At 47.6% G+C, this 23,304-nt stretch overlaps 1 protein-coding gene across 7 annotated transcripts; it reads right to left on the reverse strand.

Annotated features, from left to right (window-relative positions):
• Positions 1-1,389: 1,389 nt before the first annotated feature.
• On the reverse strand, positions 1,390-21,545 carry kidins220b (kinase D-interacting substrate 220b). Of its 7 annotated transcripts, none has more exons than XM_085246178.1 (30): positions 21,362-21,545; positions 19,463-19,621; positions 19,069-19,167; positions 18,833-18,931; positions 18,648-18,746; positions 18,409-18,510; positions 17,989-18,087; positions 17,688-17,885; positions 17,509-17,607; positions 17,030-17,128; positions 16,851-16,949; positions 16,216-16,393; positions 12,744-12,908; positions 12,468-12,647; positions 12,214-12,379; positions 11,982-12,133; positions 11,597-11,886; positions 11,121-11,261; positions 10,626-10,863; positions 10,177-10,268; positions 9,760-9,904; positions 9,426-9,588; positions 9,173-9,351; positions 8,817-9,052; positions 8,116-8,241; positions 7,609-7,638; positions 6,055-6,192; positions 5,881-5,979; positions 4,023-4,253; positions 1,390-3,942 (listed from the first exon to the last, which is right to left on the reverse strand). In XM_085246178.1, exons 2-30 carry the CDS (start codon positions 19,592-19,594, stop codon positions 2,749-2,751), a joined length of 5,268 nt encoding a protein of 1,755 aa, XP_085102304.1. In that variant the 5' UTR covers positions 19,595-19,621; positions 21,362-21,545; the 3' UTR covers positions 1,390-2,748. The 7 variants fall into 7 exon arrangements, with proteins under 7 accessions (XP_085102304.1, XP_085102305.1, XP_085102303.1 ...); XM_085246179.1 differs by having other exon boundaries at positions 10,177-10,265; positions 19,463-19,618; positions 21,362-21,544; XM_085246177.1 differs by having other exon boundaries at positions 19,463-19,618; positions 21,362-21,544.
• Between the last annotated feature and the right edge of the window lie 1,759 nt (positions 21,546-23,304).

A 23,304-nucleotide genomic window follows, 5' to 3' on the forward strand; every position in this document is an offset into this window, starting at 1 on the left:
TTAGATTTGTTTGCCACAAATGTTTGTTTGCTTATTTGTTTGTGAAGTGGAGACATCAACAGATTTATTTCCTCACAGGAAGTAATTGATGAACATCAGCAGGCTCATTTGGTTCAGTTCATTCCTACATTTCACATCATACCCTCACTTTTACCTGGTTGGCTCAAATTAGAGTCAATGAAGGGGAGAGTTGTGTCATTCCAGTCACTCCTGTGGACCATTTTTTGCAATAATGGCAGATCATGGAGCGTCGCCATAGTTACAATAGTTAGCAGTCTATGCTAGTCATGCCCCAGAGATGTATCAGTACAGACTCCAGGGCCGTGCAGAGATGTTTGAAAGGGCGGGTGCTCAAATCTCCTTCACATCCCCCCTCCCCTGCATGTGTCTGACAGACTCTGAGGCATTTATAAAAGGTCAAAACAGGTCTGTGTCACAATCCAATGGGCCGCTCAGCACTGTGGGAATTATGTGATGGCAGCAAATTCTGCCCCCTGCTGACACGTCTCTGATTTAACATTTAATCAGCTTCAGACTGTCTGATGAACTGCAGTTTTAAATAAAGCACTGTTAAAAACTTTAATTATCCTTCAGCTCCACAGACAAAGGACGAACAGCCTTCATCATCATCACATCTTCACCATCAACATGTTTACCATGTTTCATTGTTGCTGTTTCCTGCTATAGTCCAGGCGGATCAGAGTCATGTGATTGCAGGAGAGGCAGATGTTTGGCATCTTATCACCCATGGTAACAGCATTCCGATCCAGCTGGAACATCCAAACCAGGACACACACACACACACACTTGTTTTTATATCTTTGTGGGGACATCTAATTGAGATAATACTTCCCCTATGCACTAACCCTAACAGTCAACATGAATGCCCAATTCTAACCCTGAGCTTAAACCTAACCTTAACCTAACTGTAACCCTGACACTAAAACCATATTTTGAGTCTCAGACATGTCTTCAAACTCGTGGGGACAGACATTTTGTCCAGTAACGGCTGAAACTTTTAAAATATTGAAATGTAAATAGTTTATGAAAATATTTTTAAACATTAATTCTAATAAAAATATTTTTCCACTCAAATGAAAAAAGTATAGGGTCTGTAAAATGAAAATAAGAAACCTAGCATAAGTTTTTGGATTTTTCCCTTTAAACTAAGGAAGGCCAAAAGTTAAAAAATCCAAATGAAATACTGAAATAAAAAAATAAACACACAAAAATAAAAAATGTCTTTTAGAAACTGTAAATATTTGTTTTTGCTTCTTTATGTCCAATTTCCTGTAAAAGTTCCTAAAAAGTGTTCAGAACAAAATAAAATATTTATTTATTTAAAATGCTCACTACTGTGTTCATTGTTCAATAAATGTACTCTGATACTTTCAACATGCAGGTTTTTTATTTTTAGTTCACAGAAACATTTTTTCCATTAACTTCGTCCTGAGACAGGTCACATGATCACTGAGAGCGCGAGACACAAACGACAGCGTTACAGAAACATGCTTTTAGAATCTAACACTGAAAACAGCTATATTATTCATTATTTATTTTGAAGGAAACATTTATTTTTGTTATTTTATTCTGAAATCTTAAGATATCTGGATAATTTTGGTATCTTCATTTTCATTTCCTGTCGTTCATAAATGTCCGACAAAGCTCACGTTCACTGCTGATTGGTCAGAATTTTTTTCCTGATGATTGGAGGACGTTAAACTCATCCATGATTTCAAAGATTTTCAGACCAAACGACATGATCACAGATTCACTTCACTGTAAGAGCACCACGTCAGTGTGACACCAAACACAAAAAGCCGATTAAATACTCGTTCACGAAGATCATTGCAAAATAGTTAACAAGGTTTTTTTCTGATTATAACTGACTGCAGTACACCTCAGCAATGGGTGAATAACCCATTTGTAATGCTGAATATCACCAGGGGGCGAAGTGGAAGTCTGCGCTCACCTGTCCAGGTAATTTCTCAGGGTGCTAGTTCACTGTTTGATCAGTTAGAGCAGGTGTTGTGCCAACTCTTTCTCCTGATTGGTCCTTGAAGGATATTCTACTAAACAATCAGGAAGCTCTGCTGATGTTTCTGGACTCACAGGAAGCTGGTGATTTGTATCACCATGGAAACCTTGCTCTAACTGATGAAACACCAGATCATTCCCATTGGCTGGTTTGACCCTAAATAGGTTAGGTGTCTGTCTCTAATTGGCCAATTAGTTTGTGGTGTTCTGACAGCAGGAAGTCACCTCTCTCGCTGTTAAACAATTGGATGCGATGTCAGTGGCGATCGCTTTCAGGGGCGTGAACGATAAGCATCAATAATGAACTCTGTCACGATGTAAACAGGCCGGAAGCGCCCAATCACATCAGAGCAGGACAATAACGACATGCAGCAGCTTCACGTTACGTCTCTACGAAGCTTCATGTTACCTACGGACTACAGGTGAGCATGCACAAACATCTACCATTAACACTGAAATTGAGGTCCTCCAGCAGCCACTCTTCTTCTTCTGCTCAGATTTAAAGTCCAAAACTTCTAAACATATTTTTTCTTCCTAATTTCAGATTTTTGATAATTTTTCAGTCAAATTTAGCTTTTTTTCTTTTTCACTGATCAAATGTTTTTTTTCTTCGTCAAACTCGTCAAACCATTCTAGAGTCCTGATTGGTTGCAGAAGTTGAAAGGCGACTCTCAGTGGACCCTTGGCGCTCTTCCCCTCCTCGCTGTGAGGTCACAGGATGCTCTCACGCTCCTCGCCGAAGGTGACAGTGTCGGAGGACACAGTGCAGATCTCCGGCGGGTCTCCGGGCTTCAGGCCACGCTTCAAGTGAACCACTCTGACGTTCTCGTTGTTTGGCCCCGGCCGAGTAGAAGTTGTGGTGGTTGTGGTGGTCCCGGAGCTCGGGGGGATGATGACCTCGCTGGTGGAGGAGGTGGAGGAGGAGGGGTTGGAGGAGGTGGAGCCCTCTGGGGGCTGGCGGGCGCGGTTGGCCTGCTGGGCATTGGTGTTGTTGTTGAGGGTGACATTGCTTGGCGTGCGGTTCAGGTTGTAGCTCCTGGACGACGGCCAACTCTCCTCCGGGCTGCTCGCCAGCAGGCTGCACTGATCCTCGGAGCAGATGGACATGCGCGCCACCGCCGGGTCCTGCAGGCCGCTGAGGCTGCTGGGAAGGCCACGCTTCCGGGCTAGGCTCTCTTCATTCAGCTCAATCAGGTTGGCCCTGTCCAGCTGCGACAGGTCCGCCTCCTCGTCCTGCAGCGAGTGGTTGGGCGAGCTCTCATTGGACCTCACGCCAGAGTCAGACGAGTCTTTCTTGTCCAGCATGGCATCAGAGAGGTAGTCCTTCCCTTTCAGCGCCAGTGAACCCCCGGGCAGTTTGGGGTCCACCACCTTCTTGCCATCTTTCAGCAGGGGGGCGTGATCCGACTCTTCAGACTCCTCGTCATCGCTGGTCAGCTTCTGGTAGCGCAACCCACCACTGGCCTTCAGCTTGAGATCAGCAGCGCCCTGGAACAGCCCGCCTCTTTCAGCTGAGGACTTGCGGGTGAGCACTGACTTGGAAGACCCGTGGTCACCCTTCTCGTCTTCTTCTCTGATGGGATCTAGCGCCTCACCATTGGAAGCAAAGTCAGTGTTGTCCGCTGCCGGTTTGCTGCTGCTCCTCTTGTTGAAGGATTTGCGTCCATCCTGCTCGGTGCCATCCTTGCTCTTATCCTCAGATGATGATGTCATGAACTGTCCCGGTTGTGGTTGGATGGGCTTCTCCCCAGTGATGACGCCCAACTCCAGCTGGGCCATCTGGGCGATGTATTCCTGGTAGGCATCGCGGTACTCTGCCTGCTGCTTGTCCGTCAGCTTGGAGATGTCATTGGAGGACTCCTGCGAGTTCAGACTGGTCATGCTGGCGGTTCTGTGAGCGCCACCCTGAAGACAGACAGAAAACAACATTCTTCAGCATCAGACCCCTCACATCTGACATCACAGATCACATGTTCTATAGTTACCATCCACGGCATGTTTCCGTGTCGCTGCGGGTCATCCAGTCCCACCGTGCTCAGCTCCTCGAAGCTCAGGTTGAAGCTGTACATTGGTGATGCATCCGTGTTCGGGGCGCCAGCGTGGGGTGGAGCCATCACTCGCCTTACTGGCTCGATGTGACCGCCAATGACGCTACCTTGCTCGCTGGCAGTTTCCTCATGTAGCACCTGGCTCTCAATGTGACGCATGTCCAAAACCTTCAGCAGGAAGGAGGAGGTGGATCTTATTTGAAGTCATTACATAGCAGTAAACCAAGATGTGTTTTATGTGGAAATGAACCCAAAAGCTGCTGCAGGTCACTGAAAACTGTTTTAATAAACCCCAATTTTTTGGTTTTCCACTGCTACAGGGTTTCTGTTTTAGAAAATTCACCTATATGGAGATAATTTTACGCTATTAGTCAGTAATGCTAATGATATTCTTAGCATTAGTGACGCTCTATGGTCCTAGTTTTACTGGACCTCTCTTCGGCCTTTGATACGGTGGACCATAACATTTTATTACTAAGACTTGAGCACACTGGGTATTAGAGGCACTGCCCTCGACTGGTTTAAATCATACCTCGCTGATAGATCCTTATCAGTTCACTTAGGCACCTTCTCCTCTTCCTCCGCTCCGGTCTGTTGTGGTGTGCCTCAAGGATCAGTTTTAGGCCCTATTCTCTTCTCATTGTATTTGCTCCCTCTAGACGCAATCTTTGAAAAATACAATATCGCCTTCCACTGTTATGCCGATGACATACAGATCTATTTTGAACTTACTGACGACCTTGCTGTGTCCCTGCACTACTTTCAAGAATGCATGCGGGAGGTCAAAGAATGGTTCCTGAGTAATTCCCTCGTTTTAAACGATAAGAAGACTGAGATTGTGGTGTTCAACAGTAATATCCCTCGTGCCCAACTCTGTGCTGCCCTGGGTTCCTTTGCTAGCTTTTCTTGTGACTATGTCAGTAACTTGGGTGTACTGCTGGATAGCTCGCTCAAACTCGATAAGCAAGTGTCTGCTGTAGTGAGATCTAGCTTCCACCAACTGCGCCTTATCTCTAAGGCTAGGCATTATGAGGACCTGGAGAAGCTTATTCACGCTTTTGTGACCTCCAGGTTGGATTATTGTAACTCTTGGTACTACGGTCTTCCCTCTTCTCTTCTTCTTAGACTGCAAACAGTCCAAAATGCAGCAGCCCGCCTTTTGACTGGTACCAGGAAATTTTGCCATATTACTCCTGTCCTAGCTAGCCTGCATTGGCTGCCCATAAAGTACCGTATTCAATTTAAAATATTACTCCTTACTTTCAAAACTATTAATAAATTAGCGCCAAGTTATCTTAGTGAACTTCTCAAACCACATACTCCTGCTAGAACACTCAGATCTGCCACTCAACTACTTCTGACCCAACCCAGATCTCGACTGAAGTCCCGGGGTGACCGTGCGCTTGCTCTGGCTGCCCCGGTACTGTGGAACACCCTTCCTCTCGACCTCCGCGCATCTGATTCCATTGCACTGTTCAAATCACGATTAAAAACCCACTTATTCAATCTTACCTTTCCCTCTAGTTAATATTTCTTTTATATCATGCACTTTTATGCTCATTTAAATTCTTGTTTGCTCTGTACCTGTTGCTTTCCTATGTATCAGTGACAGTTATCTGCTTGCATACTTAGTACTTACTTTGATCCTATTTCTATTATCCTCCACCTATTCTCTATCTTACTTGTTAAGCACCTTGGCATAACCTTGGTTTTTAAGTGTGCTTTATAAATAAAGTTTATTATTATTATTATTATTATTATTATTATTATTAATGCATTCACTGCCTGGACTGACCGTTGCCCTGAAGAGCTGCCAGTCTCCAAAGTTCATGTTCATTTCCTTCTTCAGCTCGTCGATGTTACACTGAGACAGAACTCTGCCGTTAACGTTTGCCTGAAAATGAAAAACATTTGTATTTCAGTCTCAGGTCCCTGGCTTTCTGCTTTCCTGTGAAGTTGTGTCACTGACCTTCCTGATGGTGGCGGTGTACTGTCCTATCATGCTCTGGTCGATGCCTTCCATATGCCGCACGCGCTCACAGACAGCCTCTGTGGTCATGGAGCTTAGGAGGACGGGCGGAGTGGCAGACGCAACGGAGGCGGAGCCCTGAACACATATATTTCCCAGGGAAAAATATCCAACATTTTTTAGATTTTAATAACAAATGTCATTATTTTCAGATGTGACATCCAGCTGTGAGATGAATAGAAACTTCATCCAAATCCTGGCAGGTTAAAGTCTCAACCTGAGCTTAATGCTTTTAGCTCAACATTTCTCTTCAGTGACTCCACCAGACTAAAAACATAAACGCTAACTCAGGTAAAAGTACACCTGACAGACATGTAAAAGACGGATGTAGCCACTGTGAGATCGCCCACTGATCAGCTTCACCACTGTTAACTTGGTCTTTAGAAATCAGATGTGAGGAAGAGCAGCAGCTCTGAAAATCATCATGCATAATTGGAAAATTTTCTCTCATGCTCAGAATGACCAAAATTTATTGAATAACCTTGTTTTGACCCGATATGAGAGACTAAGCAACATAAGGAAGGTATTTATAAATGTCAGAGGTCATCCCACAGACTTCTATAGAACCAGAAGAAATTTTACAGTGTCACCTCCTGGCGGCCATAAAATCCAAAACAGTTTAAGGCACACGTGACTGCTTTATTTTTTGGACTCAGAAGCTACGTCCATGTTTTGTACTACCTCTGATGTACAGTTTATCTGGATCTGGATAACCATGTCACGTGACTTAGCACAGCTAGCACAGGACTCATCTGTTTCTTTTAGGCCAATTTTTAATTTTAAGATAACTTTTTGCTGAAACGTGGCCTGAAACACAGAAATGTCCCCAATGACGTACAGAAAATTACTGTCCAACAGATGTTTTAAAGCTTTGTGAGCACCTTTAACTCACAGTCAGGACATTTTTTCACCATGCAGAGGTGGGGCTGGGGGAGTTTGGGGTGGTGAGCAGCTGTGTGGGTTAGCAGTGAGGGGTCAAAAGTCAAGTTAAAGTTTCTGAATAGATCAAACAACAAATTTTTGATCTATGCCACTACTACTTTTTGAAGCCACATGCTAGTAGAGGCAAGGTGCATGCTGGGGGGTTGTAGTGGTTGGAACACTTCCTCCTTTGGTCCACAGCATCCGGCTCAAGTCCGGCTGAAGTTCAGATCGGTCACGGCTCAATCACTGGCTCATGTTCATGCTTGGATCTGTTTTTCATTTCACTGTAACTACAAATCAGAAATTTTGCTCCTTAAATAAAAACAGAGCATGCTCAGTTGTGAAGCGAAGTATTTCATAAAAAGTCACTTGTTATGTTTCAAGTGTTCCTGTGGGAACCTGTTGTGTCTGAAACATCCTTGAGAACCTCACAGAAAACTTCTGAGGCCGATTTGTCAGCTGGCTGAACGAGAGCGATCAACACCAAAACACGCGGACGCTTGCTGTGGACACTTCAGGAAGGAAGGAGGGAAAGAGACAAGGAGGGTCATGTTAGGTAAGGTTAAATACCTGCTTCCTTTTCAAAGAAGAACTCTTAGACTGCAGACAGACAGACAGTTTGGGGATGAAAACATGAGGAAACACAGATGAATGACAGGACAGCACAATGATTTCTACTGAAGGCACAGTTTTAAGAAACCGCCACTGGTTCAGTGTTTCCAGAAACCAAAGAGGAGAATAACAGCAGCAGTAAAAGAGGGGAAAACAGAGGAGCCTTCACAGACCACAAGCAAAGAAAACTAAAACTCTGACTTAGACTCTTTCTAGATTTCTAGAGGAAAACCTCTGAGCAAACAAACATCTGGTGGGCGGAGTTTCGAAAAGATTTTATTCTAAAATATTTTATGTTTCTTCTTCACCAGGTAATAAAACTAAACATTTTAAGTTTCAGATTCAAAAACTGAAAACAGACAAGTTTCATTATTTTTTCACATTTTAAGACGAAATATCAGAAAAATAGAAACTTGTTAAAAACGTTCATGTTGAGTCATAGCTTCCAGCTACGGCCGTACTTACAGGAGCGGCGGGAGCAGCGGCATCCCTGCTGAAGGAGCTTTTAGGAGGTGGTCGTGGATGGAGGTGTGGTGGGAAGGAAGCCACGAGTGGGCGTGGCAGCTGGTAAAGGTGGTGGGGAAAATATGGCTGAGGGGGAGGAGGTGAAAAATTTAAATAATGTCGGTGGATGTGATGAAACATAAAAAAACCTGTCAAATCAAAGAGCGAATCCCTGCCGCCTGACACCCGGTCAGCGTCAGCAGACAATTGACAAGAATAAAACAGGAATGTGAAACTTTGAATTTTTATTTCAATGTGTTTCATGAACATTTGTGTTTTTTGTCGTTTCTGTTTGTATTTCTGTGCTTTTTTTGTTATGATGTCAAAACTTTTGACGCATTCAAAATAAAAAAATCATCATTAGCTGAAGCTAGCTGAAAGTTGAACTTTATTCAACTCTCTGTGAAGCTTTCTGTCGACTCCTTTTACTCTACGGAGCTGGACGGCAGCCTGTCAGCTGATCGGTGGGCTGTGTGAGACAGCAGGGATTCAGTGAAACAGGAAATGAAATCAAATCAAGCAAAACAACACAAACGATGAAAGGGACTGAGGCGGGACAGTCGTCACGTGAACCGATGACATTGCTACGCTACCTGCTGCTCAGCCACCTACAGGATTCAATGACATCATGAGGTGTGGGCAGGGGCGGGGCCTTTACTCACTCTGTTGTAGAAGGGATGCTGTGTGCTGGCCATGCCGCTGTAGTAGCTGCTGTGAGGTGGCGGGGAGACCACGCCCCCCGCCGGTGGGTTGAAAGGCCCGGTGAAGGACGCGGAGGGCGAGCACGTCGACGACACCTGACTGTAGACTGATGTGGGGCGGGGCTGAGCTTCCTGCAGGGGCAGGGGTGGGTACGTGACTCCGCCCATGTTCATCTGCTCACGGGCAGCGCGAACATCTGTGGAGGAATCTCAAACTGATGATGTCATCAAATCACGCCACGCTCATGAGAGCAACAGGAAGTACAGTCAGCAATACACTGAGCAGTATTTTCAGCAGTACTGAGCAGTACTCGTACCTGCAATGATTTCACGGAGTTTGGGGTCCAGGTTGACGGTGCAAGGCAGGAAGGTGCGAATGTCCCTCGCTGTAAGGACAGGTGTCCGTGATGACAGGAAGACCTCGAAGCTGCGCACGTCTCCGTCGATCTCCAGCAGCGGCTCCACGTCCTTTGTGGTTGGGATGTTCTTAGACACTCTTAGGGAGAGAGGACACACTGATCAGCTGACGCAGTGTCGTTTTACACCTGTGGAGGGAGGGTGACCTCTGACCTCTCATAGATGGTCTTGAGCGTGGCATGGTCAGGGACTCCGTCGGTCTCCTCCAGGTACAGGATGAGCCAGGACGTCCTGTAGGGCCACTGCTCCGTCAGGTTGATCCACGACGCCAGGCGGTCCCAGTTAAAGCTGATCTGATTGGCTCGTAGCAGACGGCCTGGACAGGAGCAGGCGGGGTTAAAAACTGCATTATTATTATGATAATAATAATAAAAATGTTTTTTTAATGAAAAATACTGGAATGAACCAACAAGATCAGCAGGAAGTGGCAGACGGGCTGACGGCAGTCAGACCGTGTCCTGCTAATAATGAAGGTGATGGAGGTCACCTGTGACGGAGACAATGTTCAGCAGCCTCCTCATCGTCTGTGGGCTGATGTCGCTGAACCAATCCTCCGTCACCATCAGCTTCGTCAGGTCGAACGACATCTGACGCGTCACCGAGCGCTGCACCTGGCGGCGCCGGTACGTTTCCTGCAAAGTGCACCACACAGGTCACATGACCACACGCACAAGGGATAGAGTATATTTACACAAGCTGTCAATCAAGAAACAGCAGCTCATTGACACAGTCAATAAACGGACCTGATCACATCTAATCACATCACACCCTTTTCAAATTAAAACCTGAAAAGCAGCTGGATTTAATTCAATCAGAGGAAACATGAGACCACCTACAAGTCATTAGATTAACACACACACACACACACACACACACACACACACACACACACACACACACTCACCCGACGGTTGAGCGTCGTCTTGCTGCCAAACTTGGTTAATTCTCCCAGACTGTGCTGAGACAGCTTCCTGTCTAGCTCCTCATGCCACCCTGCTGACACACAAACAGATGTAAACATTATGTCGTTCTGTAACCACAGACAGAGGTGAGTATGATGTGTGCAGATATTCTGGGATTACAGAATAGCCTCTGCACTCCTGCTCCTCTAATTCATACTTTTATCTTAGTAAGAAAAATAAAACCGAAGGTTTATTTTCAGGTCCAGACTGAATCTGAGTGAATCTCTGTGAGACTTCATCGAACATGATTTCAGAGCAGACGCGGTCACGTGACAGCAGAAGGATGTGACAACAGGCTGCTGATGTCACCTGCACGCTTCATTAATCGGCTACGATAAAAAGCGATGTAACTGCAAGTCTCGTATAACGTAGTCATTGTGTGTGTGGATACCATCGGCGGTGGTGACGTCTCCGTTGGTGGGCGTGGCAGTGCACATCTTCCTGGCGCTGGAGAGGCCCCTGCTGTTGAGAAAGACAGGCAGGTGCACGATGTTCCTCATGTAGTCGTGCCCGTTGATGTTGGAGTCGCGTAGGACGCTGTTCAGGTTCTGGTTGATGGCCTTGATGATGATGTGCGGGTCACTGGCAAAGATGGAGATGAAGGGCCCTTTGGAGAACAGCACACGCACCTGCAGGAGGGACATGCCTACACTGACCATCTGAGGCAACTTTCTGCCCTTTCAAAGTAAATCTGACCCACGTGATGAGAGCTGAGCTGTTCCGACTGATCACATTCATCTAATGAAAACACGATTCAGCTTGACTAAGGCTGTGATGTCACAGCTAACGTTTGCGTTAAAGATGACGATGAGGTCAGACTGTGTCCATGCTTCTGCTCCGTTATCTTTAAAAACACTGACTGAATGAAGCCGTGCGAGCGTCTCACCGTGTCGAGCATCTGCAGAACTTTGTCCTGTTCGCAGGAGTCCAGCCCATCAATGACCACCGCCAGCCTCGTCTGGTGCTGCGTGAACCCGTCGATCGTCTTCGCCATCCTTGCCATCAGCTCCACCTCGTGCTTCAGGACCTGCAGGAGAAAGTGTGCAGAAGCATCAGAATTCAGCTCAGACAGACTCTTCAGTCTCTGAGCTCACACTAACAAACTCAAATGACCACCCCCATGCTCTTATTCTGAAAGTTCACCACAGCACACAAGCTATATGAAGCTTTTTCCTGTGTGCAGAACCAGCCAATTACGTTCAAGGGCTCATTCAGAACCAGGAAGACTCCTGAGCTACACCCTTGCCCCCGCCTCTTGTTTCCCTCCACCAGAGACATCAGAGGATTAAAAACACTGAAACTAAAGACCCTCAGGCTCAAGGAGACCCCCTCGCCGCTCCATAGACTGTGTCCTCTCCTCACCTTCATGAAGCCCTCGCTCTTCAGCTTGTGCATCCTGTTGGCGGCACTGTGGAGCCTCTTCCTCTGCGAGTTCAGCACCGAGTCGGTCACCTGCCACCACGTCCTGCAGTTGAGCAGCAGAGCAAGGCCAACCACGCTGCCGATGGCGATCAGCACCGCGTTCACTGTCCGGTTCTCGCCATCCACCTTGAAGATGGCCAGCAGCGCCATGCCGGTGACGAGACAGGCCAGCACGACGGTGAAGAGGATGAAGGACGGCACGCAGCACGTCTTCTTCCACTTCCTCTTACCTGAGAGCACCGAAGAAGAAGAGATTGAGCCAAACTGGACTTGGGTCAGGTGACCTCAAGAAGCGCAGGCTGCCAGACAGGACGTGATGCAATACCTTGCGTCTCCTCGGTCTTAAACACTCTAAAGAGTCGTGTGGCGAGGAAGCCGAACTCTCGCTCGCAGGCGTCCGACAGCGTGGCGATCATCTCGGCCATCGATGTTTCTCCTCCAACGCTGGACAGCCGGTTATAGTCTGTGAACAGGAACCTGCAGGAGACAAGTGACATCATCATGACATCAGCGTGACATTACTGTGACATCATGACCTCCCTATGTGGTGGCGTTACCTGACGGGCAGCGCTCGTGTGCTCTGCTCCGGAAGCTCCGGCGGGTTCACGAACATCAGCTTCAACAGCAGCTCCAGGTACCCGATGTGCCGCGCCAGGCGGGTGCTCAGCAGCCACGCCCACGTCCAGTTATCTCCCTCCCTCCGGCCGCCAAAGTACACCACCACTACAGAATGTAAAAGGTTATGTGAACACCGGTGGCAGTACAGGAGGTCATGTGTTAACGTGCGGCATAACATCGAAGCGTTTCTCACCAAAGAAGAGGTAAAGCAGGGCAAGCAGGCTGAGGGAGACCGCCATGGCGAGCTTGGGGTCCACACTGAAGCCGAGGATGATGGCGATGGAGCCACAGAGCAGCAAGGACAAGAAGACAACGAGCCAGGAGAACTGAAACAGCGGCTCAATCTGCTGCCCAGCAAAAGTCTTCATCTCATCTGAGGAGAAAGAGGAGTGTCAGTACGTGTTGGCCAGGTGTACCCTTAGTGTAACGAGCGTGGTGAGCCTGGCGAGCGTGGCGAACACGAACTCACCCTCCAGCTTCTTGAGCAGGAAGGACTTGCCGCTGCCCCACTGAGCGTACAGACCCACACAGATGGGCGGCTGCATGGTGGGCTCGCTCAGGATGTCGGCGAGCGCCGAGCTGTACAGATCGTAGCCCAGCATGTCACCGTCCGTCTCCGAGGGCGACAGGTGACCTGGAGGGGGTGGAGACACAGAGAGTCTTTTATTCTTTTGATTTGAGGATCCCTGAGGACAGAACAGATAAAAGTAATCTGCTGTGGCATTGTAATCAGATTTCTGGAGTCAGAATGATTTTGGTAAGATGAGCTGATCGATTAACACGAGCCTGCGGAGCAGTCCCAGCGTGGCTGATTTCACTCTTTGTATCAATTTACAGCAAACACCAAGTCTGAATGAGCAGAGAGTGCAGAGGGAACTCAAGCCTGCAGCTTCTGAACTTCATTTTCTACTCATGACATTATTTCCTGTGAGTGGGTGTAAATATGTCAATATGCTGATGATACTTTACTGTTCATTCACTCACTCTGCATTCAGTAACCATAAATCAGCTCTTATTGCAGATAAACTACAAGTTTTTCCTTCATCTTTGTTTTTTTTGTTTTTGACTGTCCTATTTGGTTCTTTAGCCATCAAAATTGTCTGAAGGCCAACAAGGATACCCAATAGATTTACTTTACCAAGTGGATCATCACAGCCTTGCTGTATTGGTCCATTTGATCGACCTTTGGTGTTATTATTTATTTATTTTATTTTCCGGAAGAGGTCCGACCAAGCCACGGGCACCAGGCCCCGCCACGCAGCCACCGGGAGTGAGCTGGTACATACTTGAGCACCCAGCCCCGGACACCAAGAACCACCAACGCACTGAAACACATCAGGCAGTGTGGTGAGGATAGATAGGCCTCCATACCTTGGAGGGCCTGAGATGTTCCCAGAGAGGTGCAGTCTAAGACCCGACCTGACATATAAACACAGACGAACAGGCACACAGAGACACAAACCTGCATTCCCACCCTCATGCACACATATACGAATACTCAGCACTCACCCAACGGGAAGACAGACACAAATGGACACTGTACACACAATCACACTCCCCAAACATACTCTATACCCCGGGTCCAGGTACCTTCGCCCGTAGAAAGCAACTAGACCCAGGAGATGTTACCCTTTCCCCCGGGATGGAGACAAGCAGACCGCCCCCGGCTCCGTAGCAGCAGGGAGGCCCCGCATCCGGGACCCCAATCGGACGGTCAACACCTCCTCCCAGCCCCTCCGCCCTGATGGCTAGCAGAGAACAGGGGTGTGTGAAGACCCCATACATCCCTTCACCTGCTGATGTGTAGTGTTGCTGCGTGTTGTTCTAAAGTGCATTTAGAACACGGGAGGGCATGGTGCTTCCTGCCAGAGAACAGCAGGTGTCAGCACAGCCCCGAGGTGACATTGAATACACAGACCATCCTCTGGACGCTGTATAACGTGCCCGTTCCCAAGGCCCTATATGTATGTGTTATGAGAGGGTGATAATGTGGATGTGTGGAATAAAATTGAGGCACAAGTGGCCATAAGGGGACAGAGGGGGAATGCCTCCCCTGCACCGTGGTGGTAACCCAAGCCTCCACGGTCCAGCCAGGGCCCCAGCCCGGAGGCAGAGCACCCCCAGAACCCCAAGCCCCCACGCCTGCCCCAGACCCACCCAGGGCAGCCAGGCTACCAGGCCAGTAACCTACGTCTGCCAGCACAGACCCTCCCCCAGCCCTGCAGCACGCAGTCACGAGGGAAACACCATCTAAGAGCCACCACACCCCCTAACCATTTCATGACCACAACCCCCGGGTTAAGCCCTCCAGGGAAAATGTCCCTAAGTAAGAGAGGAATGCCAAGACCTCTACGTTGGAGAGACCAAACAGCCACTTCACAAGCGCATGGCACAACACAGAAGAGCCACCTCCACAGGACAAGACTCAGCAGTCCATCTGCACCTTAAGGATAAAGGACACTCTTTCGAGGATGCCAATGTTCACATTTTGGACAGAGAGGACAGATGGTTTGAAAGAGGAGTGAAAGAAGCCATCTATGTCCACTGTGAGCGACCATCTTTGAACAGAGGCGGGGGTTTACGACACCAACTCTCTGCCATCTATAATCCAGTTTTGAGATCCCTTCCCAGACGCCTTAACGCCCACTCACATCCCAGGCCATGTGACCTCAGGAAATCACTTAATGGGGTGGGGCTAGGTTTCACAATGAGCTCACCCGAAACTCTGGCTGATTGTGACCTACATCCGTTTTCACACATTGGCTCATGTGATTAGGTAGAGGATCATTAGGGGGTCCATTGTCCCCCTTGGGGGGGTCACTCCCACAGGGCTTAAATCTGGGACTCTCCACCTTTTGACCCTAGAACTGAAGAAGCTTCTCCGATGAGAGGTGAAACGTTTTCAACCAACTTAAAGAAGTCCAGACGCTTTTCTTTCCAAGCTCCTTAAACTACGATGACCTGGATGACTGAGAACCTTCACAGACATGTCCCTAAGGACTCTCCAGATGCCTAAGCCAATCCCTACCTCCACATCAACCACAATAGCGAAGGCAGGACCAAACTACCAGCTGCTGCTAGTGGTTTGATAAAAATTGCAAACAGTGAAGGGGAGAGTGGGCATCCCTGCCAGGTACCCCTCAGGAGACAGAAGCTGGAGGATGTTTGGTCATTTGTTCTGACGCAAGCTGTTGGGGAATTATATAATAATTTTAGCCAGTTTATGAAAGAGTTTCCAAAACCAAATTTGTGCAAAGTTGAAAATAAAAATTTCCAGTTAACTGGAAACGCTTTTTCAGCATCTAGAGACATTATTGTGGTTTCAATGTTTTTACTGCATGAGTAGTCTATTAAATTAAGTAGTCTACGCGTGTTTGTTGATGAGTGCCTACCTTTTACGAAGCTGGTTTTGGTCAGGATGAATTAAAAGGGGGGTTATCTTCTTATCTTTTTGAGAAAGTTTTGCAGATTATTTTGAGGTCTACATTTATAAGGGATACTGTTTAGAATGATCCACATAGTGAAACAGTCTCACAACTTTTAAATATGAGAAAAACTAAGAAGTTTGGTTTCAGCCGAGGATGTTATCACTGTGAGCTGTGCACTGAGGCCAGGCTTTGATTTCTTCATAACACTCTGATCTCTGACTGCAGACTGATCCAGTTATGTGTAACAAGCTGAGGATATCCAGTCTGGCTCCCTGAGCAGCCGCAGCCTACAAAAACACAAAGCACCATGTAAAGCTGCCTCATTACTTCATACTTTCCAATTACAGCTTCTTTCACCTGATTCACTCTTAAGTTTCAGCAGTGAGATCGGCCCAGGTTCATTTAAAGGTTGAAGGAGTGACGAAGAGACTCAAAGCTGAGCAAACATCAACCATAACACTGCGTTTGCGTGCAGTTCAGGCCCACTATGAGGTGAGACAGAAAAAGACGTACGTGCTCCAAAAATCTGCGTCAGGATGCTTTTCTGGTGGCTGCAGTCAACGTTGTACGGCGTCTCTCCAGCCTTGTTGGGGCGGTACAGCAGGCGACCATCTTTGGGGTTCCTGAGGAGGAGCTCGGCCAGGCGCCGGCTCCGCCCCCGGATGGCAATGTGGAGAGGAGTGTCCCCTTTCTGTGAAAACAGGTGTCAGCATCAGGTCCTCTGTAACCTGTTCATTCATTTCACTCTGTGACAAATCTACAGACTAAAAAACAAGCTAAATATTTAAACCTGCTTTTACTTTGAAGGGCAGGTAGATACACGTGATGCTTGTGTCTATGGACTGATTGGTAAATGGTAAATGGACTGATTCTTATATAGCGCTTTTCTACTCTCCCAGAGTACTCAAAGCGCTGTATACAACATGCCTCATTCATTCACCCATTCATAAAAGCACTTCTAAACTCAAGTGCAAACTAACCAACATACACACTCCGATGAACGCATCGGAGGGCAACTTGGGGTTAGTATCTTGCCCAAGGATATTTGGCATGTAGAAAGCCAAGGATCGAACCACCAACCTTCCAATAAGTAGGTCATCTGCTCTATCACCTGAGCCACAGCCACCCCTAGTCTATCTGGCTCTCACCTTGTCCACAGCAGACACCTTTGCTCCTTTGTCAAGTAGTAGCTCCACGATCTCGATGTTCCTCATCTTTGTGGCTTTGATCAGCGGAGTCTCTCCATCCTGAAAGCAAAACTCAGGTTAACCACAGAACCCCACCCCCTACTCTGAGACAGGTGTTCTCAGGTGTGCTGGGCTCTCACCTTGGTGCAGGTCTCTGTGTCGGGGTTACACTGCAGGATGTCTCTCACCATGGTGGCGTTTCCTTTCTCCACGGCCCAGTAAAGAGCCGTCTTATTCTCCTGGAGGTGGAGCAGAGAGATAACATTAGCAACATCACTTTACGCTGCATCTGATTGGCTCCGATCCTCAAGTTCTTCTTTACTGAATGCTCGCAGAGTAACAGCAGTCGTCCTTCTCATCAGAATGTTGAAGACACCAGCAAATCAAAACAGAGACAAAACTGCGGAGGACACCAAGTGCCAAAACAATCAAACCTAAACCTGCAACTGAATTAAGTAATGATGACACATTTATAAAATATCATCTGTGTTAGTCTGACTGCAGCGTGCGTGAAATTGGGAAATGGGAAAGATTTTTCATGTTCATAAACATCTAATGAGCTAAGAAATGAACTCACTGTTTCCAATGTGATGAAGGAAATGTGTCTCCAAAACCTCACCTGCCCTCTGATGTCGATGTCAGCGTATTTGTGCAGCAGAGCTCTGACGATCTCCACGTGCCCGCCCCTCACGGCTCCGATCAGTACCGTATCGCCGCTCTGGAACATACAGGACGCCGTTTAGTTTCCCTGTTATTGAAACCGCGTGTGTCATGTGACGATGCCTGTTGGCGCCTCACCCGGTCAGGGATGTTTACATAGGTGCCGGCATCCAGCAGATCCTGGACGATCTCGGTGTAGCCCTCCTTGGCGGCGATCATCAGTGCCGTATTCCCGTCCTTGTCGGTCATGTTGACGTTGGGGTTCCTCTTCAGCAGCTCCTTCACCACCTCCGTGTACCCGCCCCTCACCGCCACGATCAGTGCTGTCATCGAGTTCTGGGGACAGACAGGAAGTAGTTAACAGAGGTGGGCGCGTATTATTCTGGCATGCCGGCAGTGATGGTGATGATGAAGGTGGTGACGGTGATTAAGGTCGTACCGCCCCCTCCTGGTCAACGTCAGCACCGTTCTCCAGCAGGTGCATCACGCAGTCAAAGTGTCCTTTCCTCGCCGCCCAGATCAGAGGGGTGGTCCCGTACTGTAACACACACACGAAACACACACACCTCTCTGAGCTGCTTTATTGTGAAATATGGCATAGTGTTTGGTGTGTGCTCCTGTGTTGTGTCACTTCCTGTTGTTGTCCATCATGCTACTTATTGTTGTATTGGTGTTATTTTGCAGGACGTTTCCTGTGCAGGTGTTTTTACTTTCTTACTCTCGATTCACTCGAGCCCACAGAGATTAATTTATTTGATGTCAGTCGGATGTTGTGTTGCACTGTTTCCTGTGGTTTCTTGCTGTTTCAGGTCAGGTCATGCAGGTGTGTGTGCTCTCTGTTGGGCTCTCGCCCCCTCACCTTGTCTGAACAGTTGACTTTGGCTCCATTTTGCAGGAGCAGCTTCACGATGTCAGCATGTCCTCGACCTGCGGCCCAGATGATCGGATACACACTGTACTGCTGCGAGGGGCACAGGAGGACATGTCAGCACCATCACTGAAACACTGTGGACTGAAACCGTCCAAAACACAACAAAATCTTCCTGCCAAAATCAATTCTCTCGTCCGTGTGTGTTACCTGTGTTGTCTGTGTGTTACCTGTCCTGTAGTGTTGGGGTTGGCCCCGTGTTCCAGCAGCAGTTTTGCAACCTCCACGCGACCTTTATAAGCAGCCCATGTGAGAGCTGTCCAGCCACCCTGGGACACACACACACACACACGTTAACCCTCGGTTTAGCTACTCCATTCTCTGCACGACATTTCCCATGAGGCTTTGCTCCCACCATATCCCTGTGCTCGATGTAGGCGCTGTTCTCCAGCAGCTCCTTCACCACCTCCACGTGACCCTCCTTGGCTGCGGAGATCAGAGCCGACCAGCAGTCCTAAAATACACACAGACAAGGTTACCATGGAAACAGGAGCCGGCCAACTTGCCCACCTGTCTCCTAGCAACCATAGCACCGGAGGATGGGGGAGGGTTTTTTTTCCTCATTGGTGACAGAGCACTCGTTTCGCTCACCACATCATCCAGGTTGACATTGGCTCCTCTCCTGATGAGCTCCTGGACGATCTCCAGACTGCCCTGCTCGGCCGCCAGCATCAGAGGAGTCTGACCATTCTGCACACATAGGCAAGTACACAAACAAACAGGTAAACAAACCAGAAAAATAAAACAAGCACTAAGGTAAAAATCACTAAAGAATAAAAGTCAAATAAAAAGTGACCAGAAATGAAAATAATATAATACAACAGCATTAATGAACTGAATTCAAAGAAAAACTACAGTACAAACAATGACACTGAACATGAATGTCATTAAATACAGTTAAAGGAGGGATATCTGTGCTCAAATGCTCTAAAATGTCTTCTGACTGTGAAGCGAGCGCTGCCACCATCACAGCGCAATTACATACGTCACTGCGTCCATCCACTTCCTTGAAGCGATCCAGGTGAGCCTTCAGGGCGGACAGGTTCTCCTCCTCCACGTAGCTGAATAGGTTCTGGATGGCCAGCGTGGTCATCTTGATGGACGTGGTAGTGTCCATGTCTGCGGTCTCTCACGGCGCCCCCTGCTGACACAACAACACGGCAGTGAAATGCTTGGCCTGCTGGGTAAAACTGAGCTGAACTTCTGAGATGAAACTCTTAGATTCACTCAGCTGTTGCTCCTCTAACTGCAGCCAAACAGTGACCTTTGAACCTGCTGCAGAAACATGCCGTCCTGTGGTATAAATCAAGCTGCCCCCGTAGCTCCCCCACTCCACCACCACCACCGCCTCATTCCCTCATCATTAGTTTTTATTTGAATTCTGTTTAAAGGACAAAGACGTGTTTCTGCATGTTGTTGTTTGAGTTTATGAGACAAAGAAGATTTTAATTACTGATAAAAGCAATTAGCTGTACTTGAGTACTTCCTGTTTGTCAATAATCACACTGAAGTGTCAGTTTTTCTCCTGGTTTTCGGGAGCTGAGCAGCCTGCAGGAGGCGCTGGCAGGTTTAGTGAGAGGCAGCTGCAGCCTGTTTAAATCTCTGTGACATTTCTGTGGTGCAGACATCAGCCAGTGTCTGAAGACAGTTTCCTTTGAAACAAGCTGACCTGAGATCTGCTGGCGGCTCTGCTCTATGCCTGATAAAACAGGAAGTCATCATCTAACGGACAAACCGCCATGAACAGACAGCCTGAGGTCTGTCCACATGAGCGAGCGTTTCCCTCTAATCAGCCACAAACACGCCCACAGCTTTCTGCCAGGAGCCGAGGGATAAAAACAACCCAGGTGAATATGTTCCAGGATTTCTCCAGTCGTGGATCCTCACTTTTACACCTCAACTCATCCTCTTTTACACTAAAACCCATTTCTCCTCATTCGCTGGCTTCTGGAAGCCTACTGAGGGGCACGGCACAGATCTGCTAATCTGTAACATCCAAATAAAATTTTAAAACTGGAGCTTGTTGGACAGTTTGTCTAGAGGCCAGAGGTCACACAGAAGAGTCAGAAAAAGGTCAGAGCTGCTTCAAAGTCCCAGAACAAAGATTGAGATGCCGGCATGAGCAGAGTCACAGATACTGAAATCTTTATGGATTCATACTGAAGAGCAGACAATAACTGTGTCTGAGGAGCAGCTCCAATATGTCACAGAATTCATTAATGTGCTAACAGTGACGTCTTCGATAATCCCACTGCTCAGGACCAGCAACAAATAAATAATAGATAAATAAATACATGTAGATAAATCAGACAATTTTAATCCAGTCACAATAATAATGATCGATTAACTGCGGAGTTTTTTTTTGTCTGTAGTTATATTGATTGATCAGGTTTTATTGTAAGCTGAATAAGTAGGTACCTGATGACGTCATTTAATGATTTATGTTATTATGTTGACTCTCTCGGGTCCAGTGTTAATAATAACAACCACACTGTAAATGAAGAAACCGCCATGTTTCCGTGCAGTGGTGTATCTGACCGGCCCGGCTGGTCCCGGTGAGGGCAGCGGACTCTCGGACTCATTACCGGTGAAACACCGCCGCCATGTCACCTTAACAGCGCCGTTATCTCCCGCGGTAACCGGGATAACCTTCACCCATTCACCGCCCGGAGCCCCCACCCCTCCCACCACCCCCGAACCAACCAGCAAAAAGCCCCATATTACACCGGTAGCACTCAGATTTTATGTTTTACCGTCGGGGCGGAAATCAAACCGAATCACCCTAATCTGATTTTTCTGACCGATCCGGCGACGTGTCAATCAAACAGCGATCGATGGCAGGGAGGATGCTGCGGAGAGAGCGACGGGAGCAGAGCCCCTCTACCTTCAACGGAGAATCAGAGTGAGTTCGGGCGGTCCGGGTCCGGGGTTTGGCTCCCGTAGATCAGCGGGTCGGTGCGCGTGTCCTCGGCCTGTGTTCGGATGTCAGCCTGAGCTCACTCTCCATCCCCGACAACAGCAGCCATCTTGATCTGATCAGAACAACAGCAGGAGGCACGGAGACAAGGCAGCCAATCGCAGTCCACCGCCCGTCAAGCGTGCCAAAGCCAGCTCGCCGCTTCCGCTCTCGGCTGCTACGATAAAAGCACACATGACAGCAGTTTCCTGTTAGTTTAAAATGACTTAAAATAAAACACCCGCACTCTAAGCCCAGTGTGTTTTTCACTTCCAACGCGTCTTCATCACACATCACCCCCGACCCCCATCTCCACCCAGCCTGCACTCTCTTCTTCACCTCTGCTTAACCTAACTTACACACCTGGTTCCCGTGTTTTCATCACGCTGTACTTCCTTCAGCTCTGCACATCACCATGTTCTCGAAACTCAGAACTGGTACACGTCTTCTTCATTTCCATCATCCGCTCAATTTCCAGCATTGTGCTGTACTTTTTAAACAGACTATTAAAAAGTCCACCACCCTCTCTCCCAGACCTCCCCATACCTGCACAAGTGTCGTCTGGACCAACCTCCTTCAAGTCAAATCAAGTGGCTTTATTGTCATTCCAACCATGTACAGTGGTACAGTACACAGTGAAGCGAGACAGTGTTCCTCCAAGACTTTGGTGCTAAATATAACAGACAATAAAGACAGGACTACATACAGTGCAAGTGTGCAAAAATTGCAGAACAATTGCAAAAGAATAAAAGAATAAAACAAAAACAGTGCAACACCAGACAAAGCACAGCAATACAGACACAAGACAGCACAGTAGAAAAGCAAAACAATGACAGTGGGTTGTGCAAAATGACTGAGCATTTTGCAAAAGTAACTTGATGTATGAAGGTATACCTGTGTGTGTCAGTCCAGTCACTGAGTGTTCAGGAGTCTGACGGCTTGGGGGAAGAAACTGTTTCAAAGTCTGGTAGTGAAGGCCCGAATGCTCTGGTACCTCTTGCCAGAAGGCAGCAGGGTGAAGAGTGTGTGTGAGGGGTGTGTAGGTTCCTCCACAATGCTGATGGTTTTGCTGATGCAGTGGGTGCGATAGGTGTCTGTGATGGAGGGAAGAGAGGCTCCAATGATCTTCTCAGCTGTTCTCACGATCCATTGTAGGATATTGCAATCCAATACGGTGCAGTTACCGTACCAAACAGTGATGCAGCTGCTCAGGATGCTCTTGATAGTCCCTCTGTAGAAAGTGGTGAGAATGGATGGTGGGAGATGGGCTTTTCTCAGTTTCTGCAGGAATTAGAGATGCTGCTGGGCTTTTTTAGTTATGGAGCTGGTGTTGAGGGACCAGGAGAGGTTTTCCACCAGGTGAACGCCAAGGAATTTGGTGCTCTTGACGACCTCCACAGAGGATCCATCGATGTTCAGTGGACAGTGATCTCTCCGTGCTCTCTTGAAGTCGACAATCATCTCTTTTGTTTTGTCCACGTTCAAAGACAGTTGACTCTACACCAGTCTGTTAACTGTTGCATTTGTGTAGCACTTTTCAAAACACAGAGTTGCAGAGTGCTTCACAGTTTCAGTAAATGCCACACATTAAAGATAAATATACATATTTCAACATACACACATGCATTTATGCAGGGTTGCAAACTATGGGTGAAAATTAAGTGGAAAAGATTAAGGCACAGCTAACCTATAAAAATGAGTTTTTAGCAGGCGTATAAAGAAAATGAAAAACAGTGATCCTGATTGCAAAAACCACAAAAGCACAATCTTCTCTGGTTTTAAAATCAGTTAAGAGACCCTGGTTAGAGGGTCAGAGGCCAGCTGCCGTGACAAGGTTTCAGAGACTGCTGGATAAGCAGGGGCGAGTCCGT

This window comes from Mchenga conophoros, linkage group LG15, assembly GCF_057382185.1.
Source record: "Mchenga conophoros isolate Kocher_MC1m ecotype Shallow Benthic linkage group LG15, M_conophoros_male_GT1.1, whole genome shotgun sequence".
Taxonomy (NCBI): domain Eukaryota; kingdom Metazoa; phylum Chordata; class Actinopteri; order Cichliformes; family Cichlidae; genus Mchenga; species Mchenga conophoros.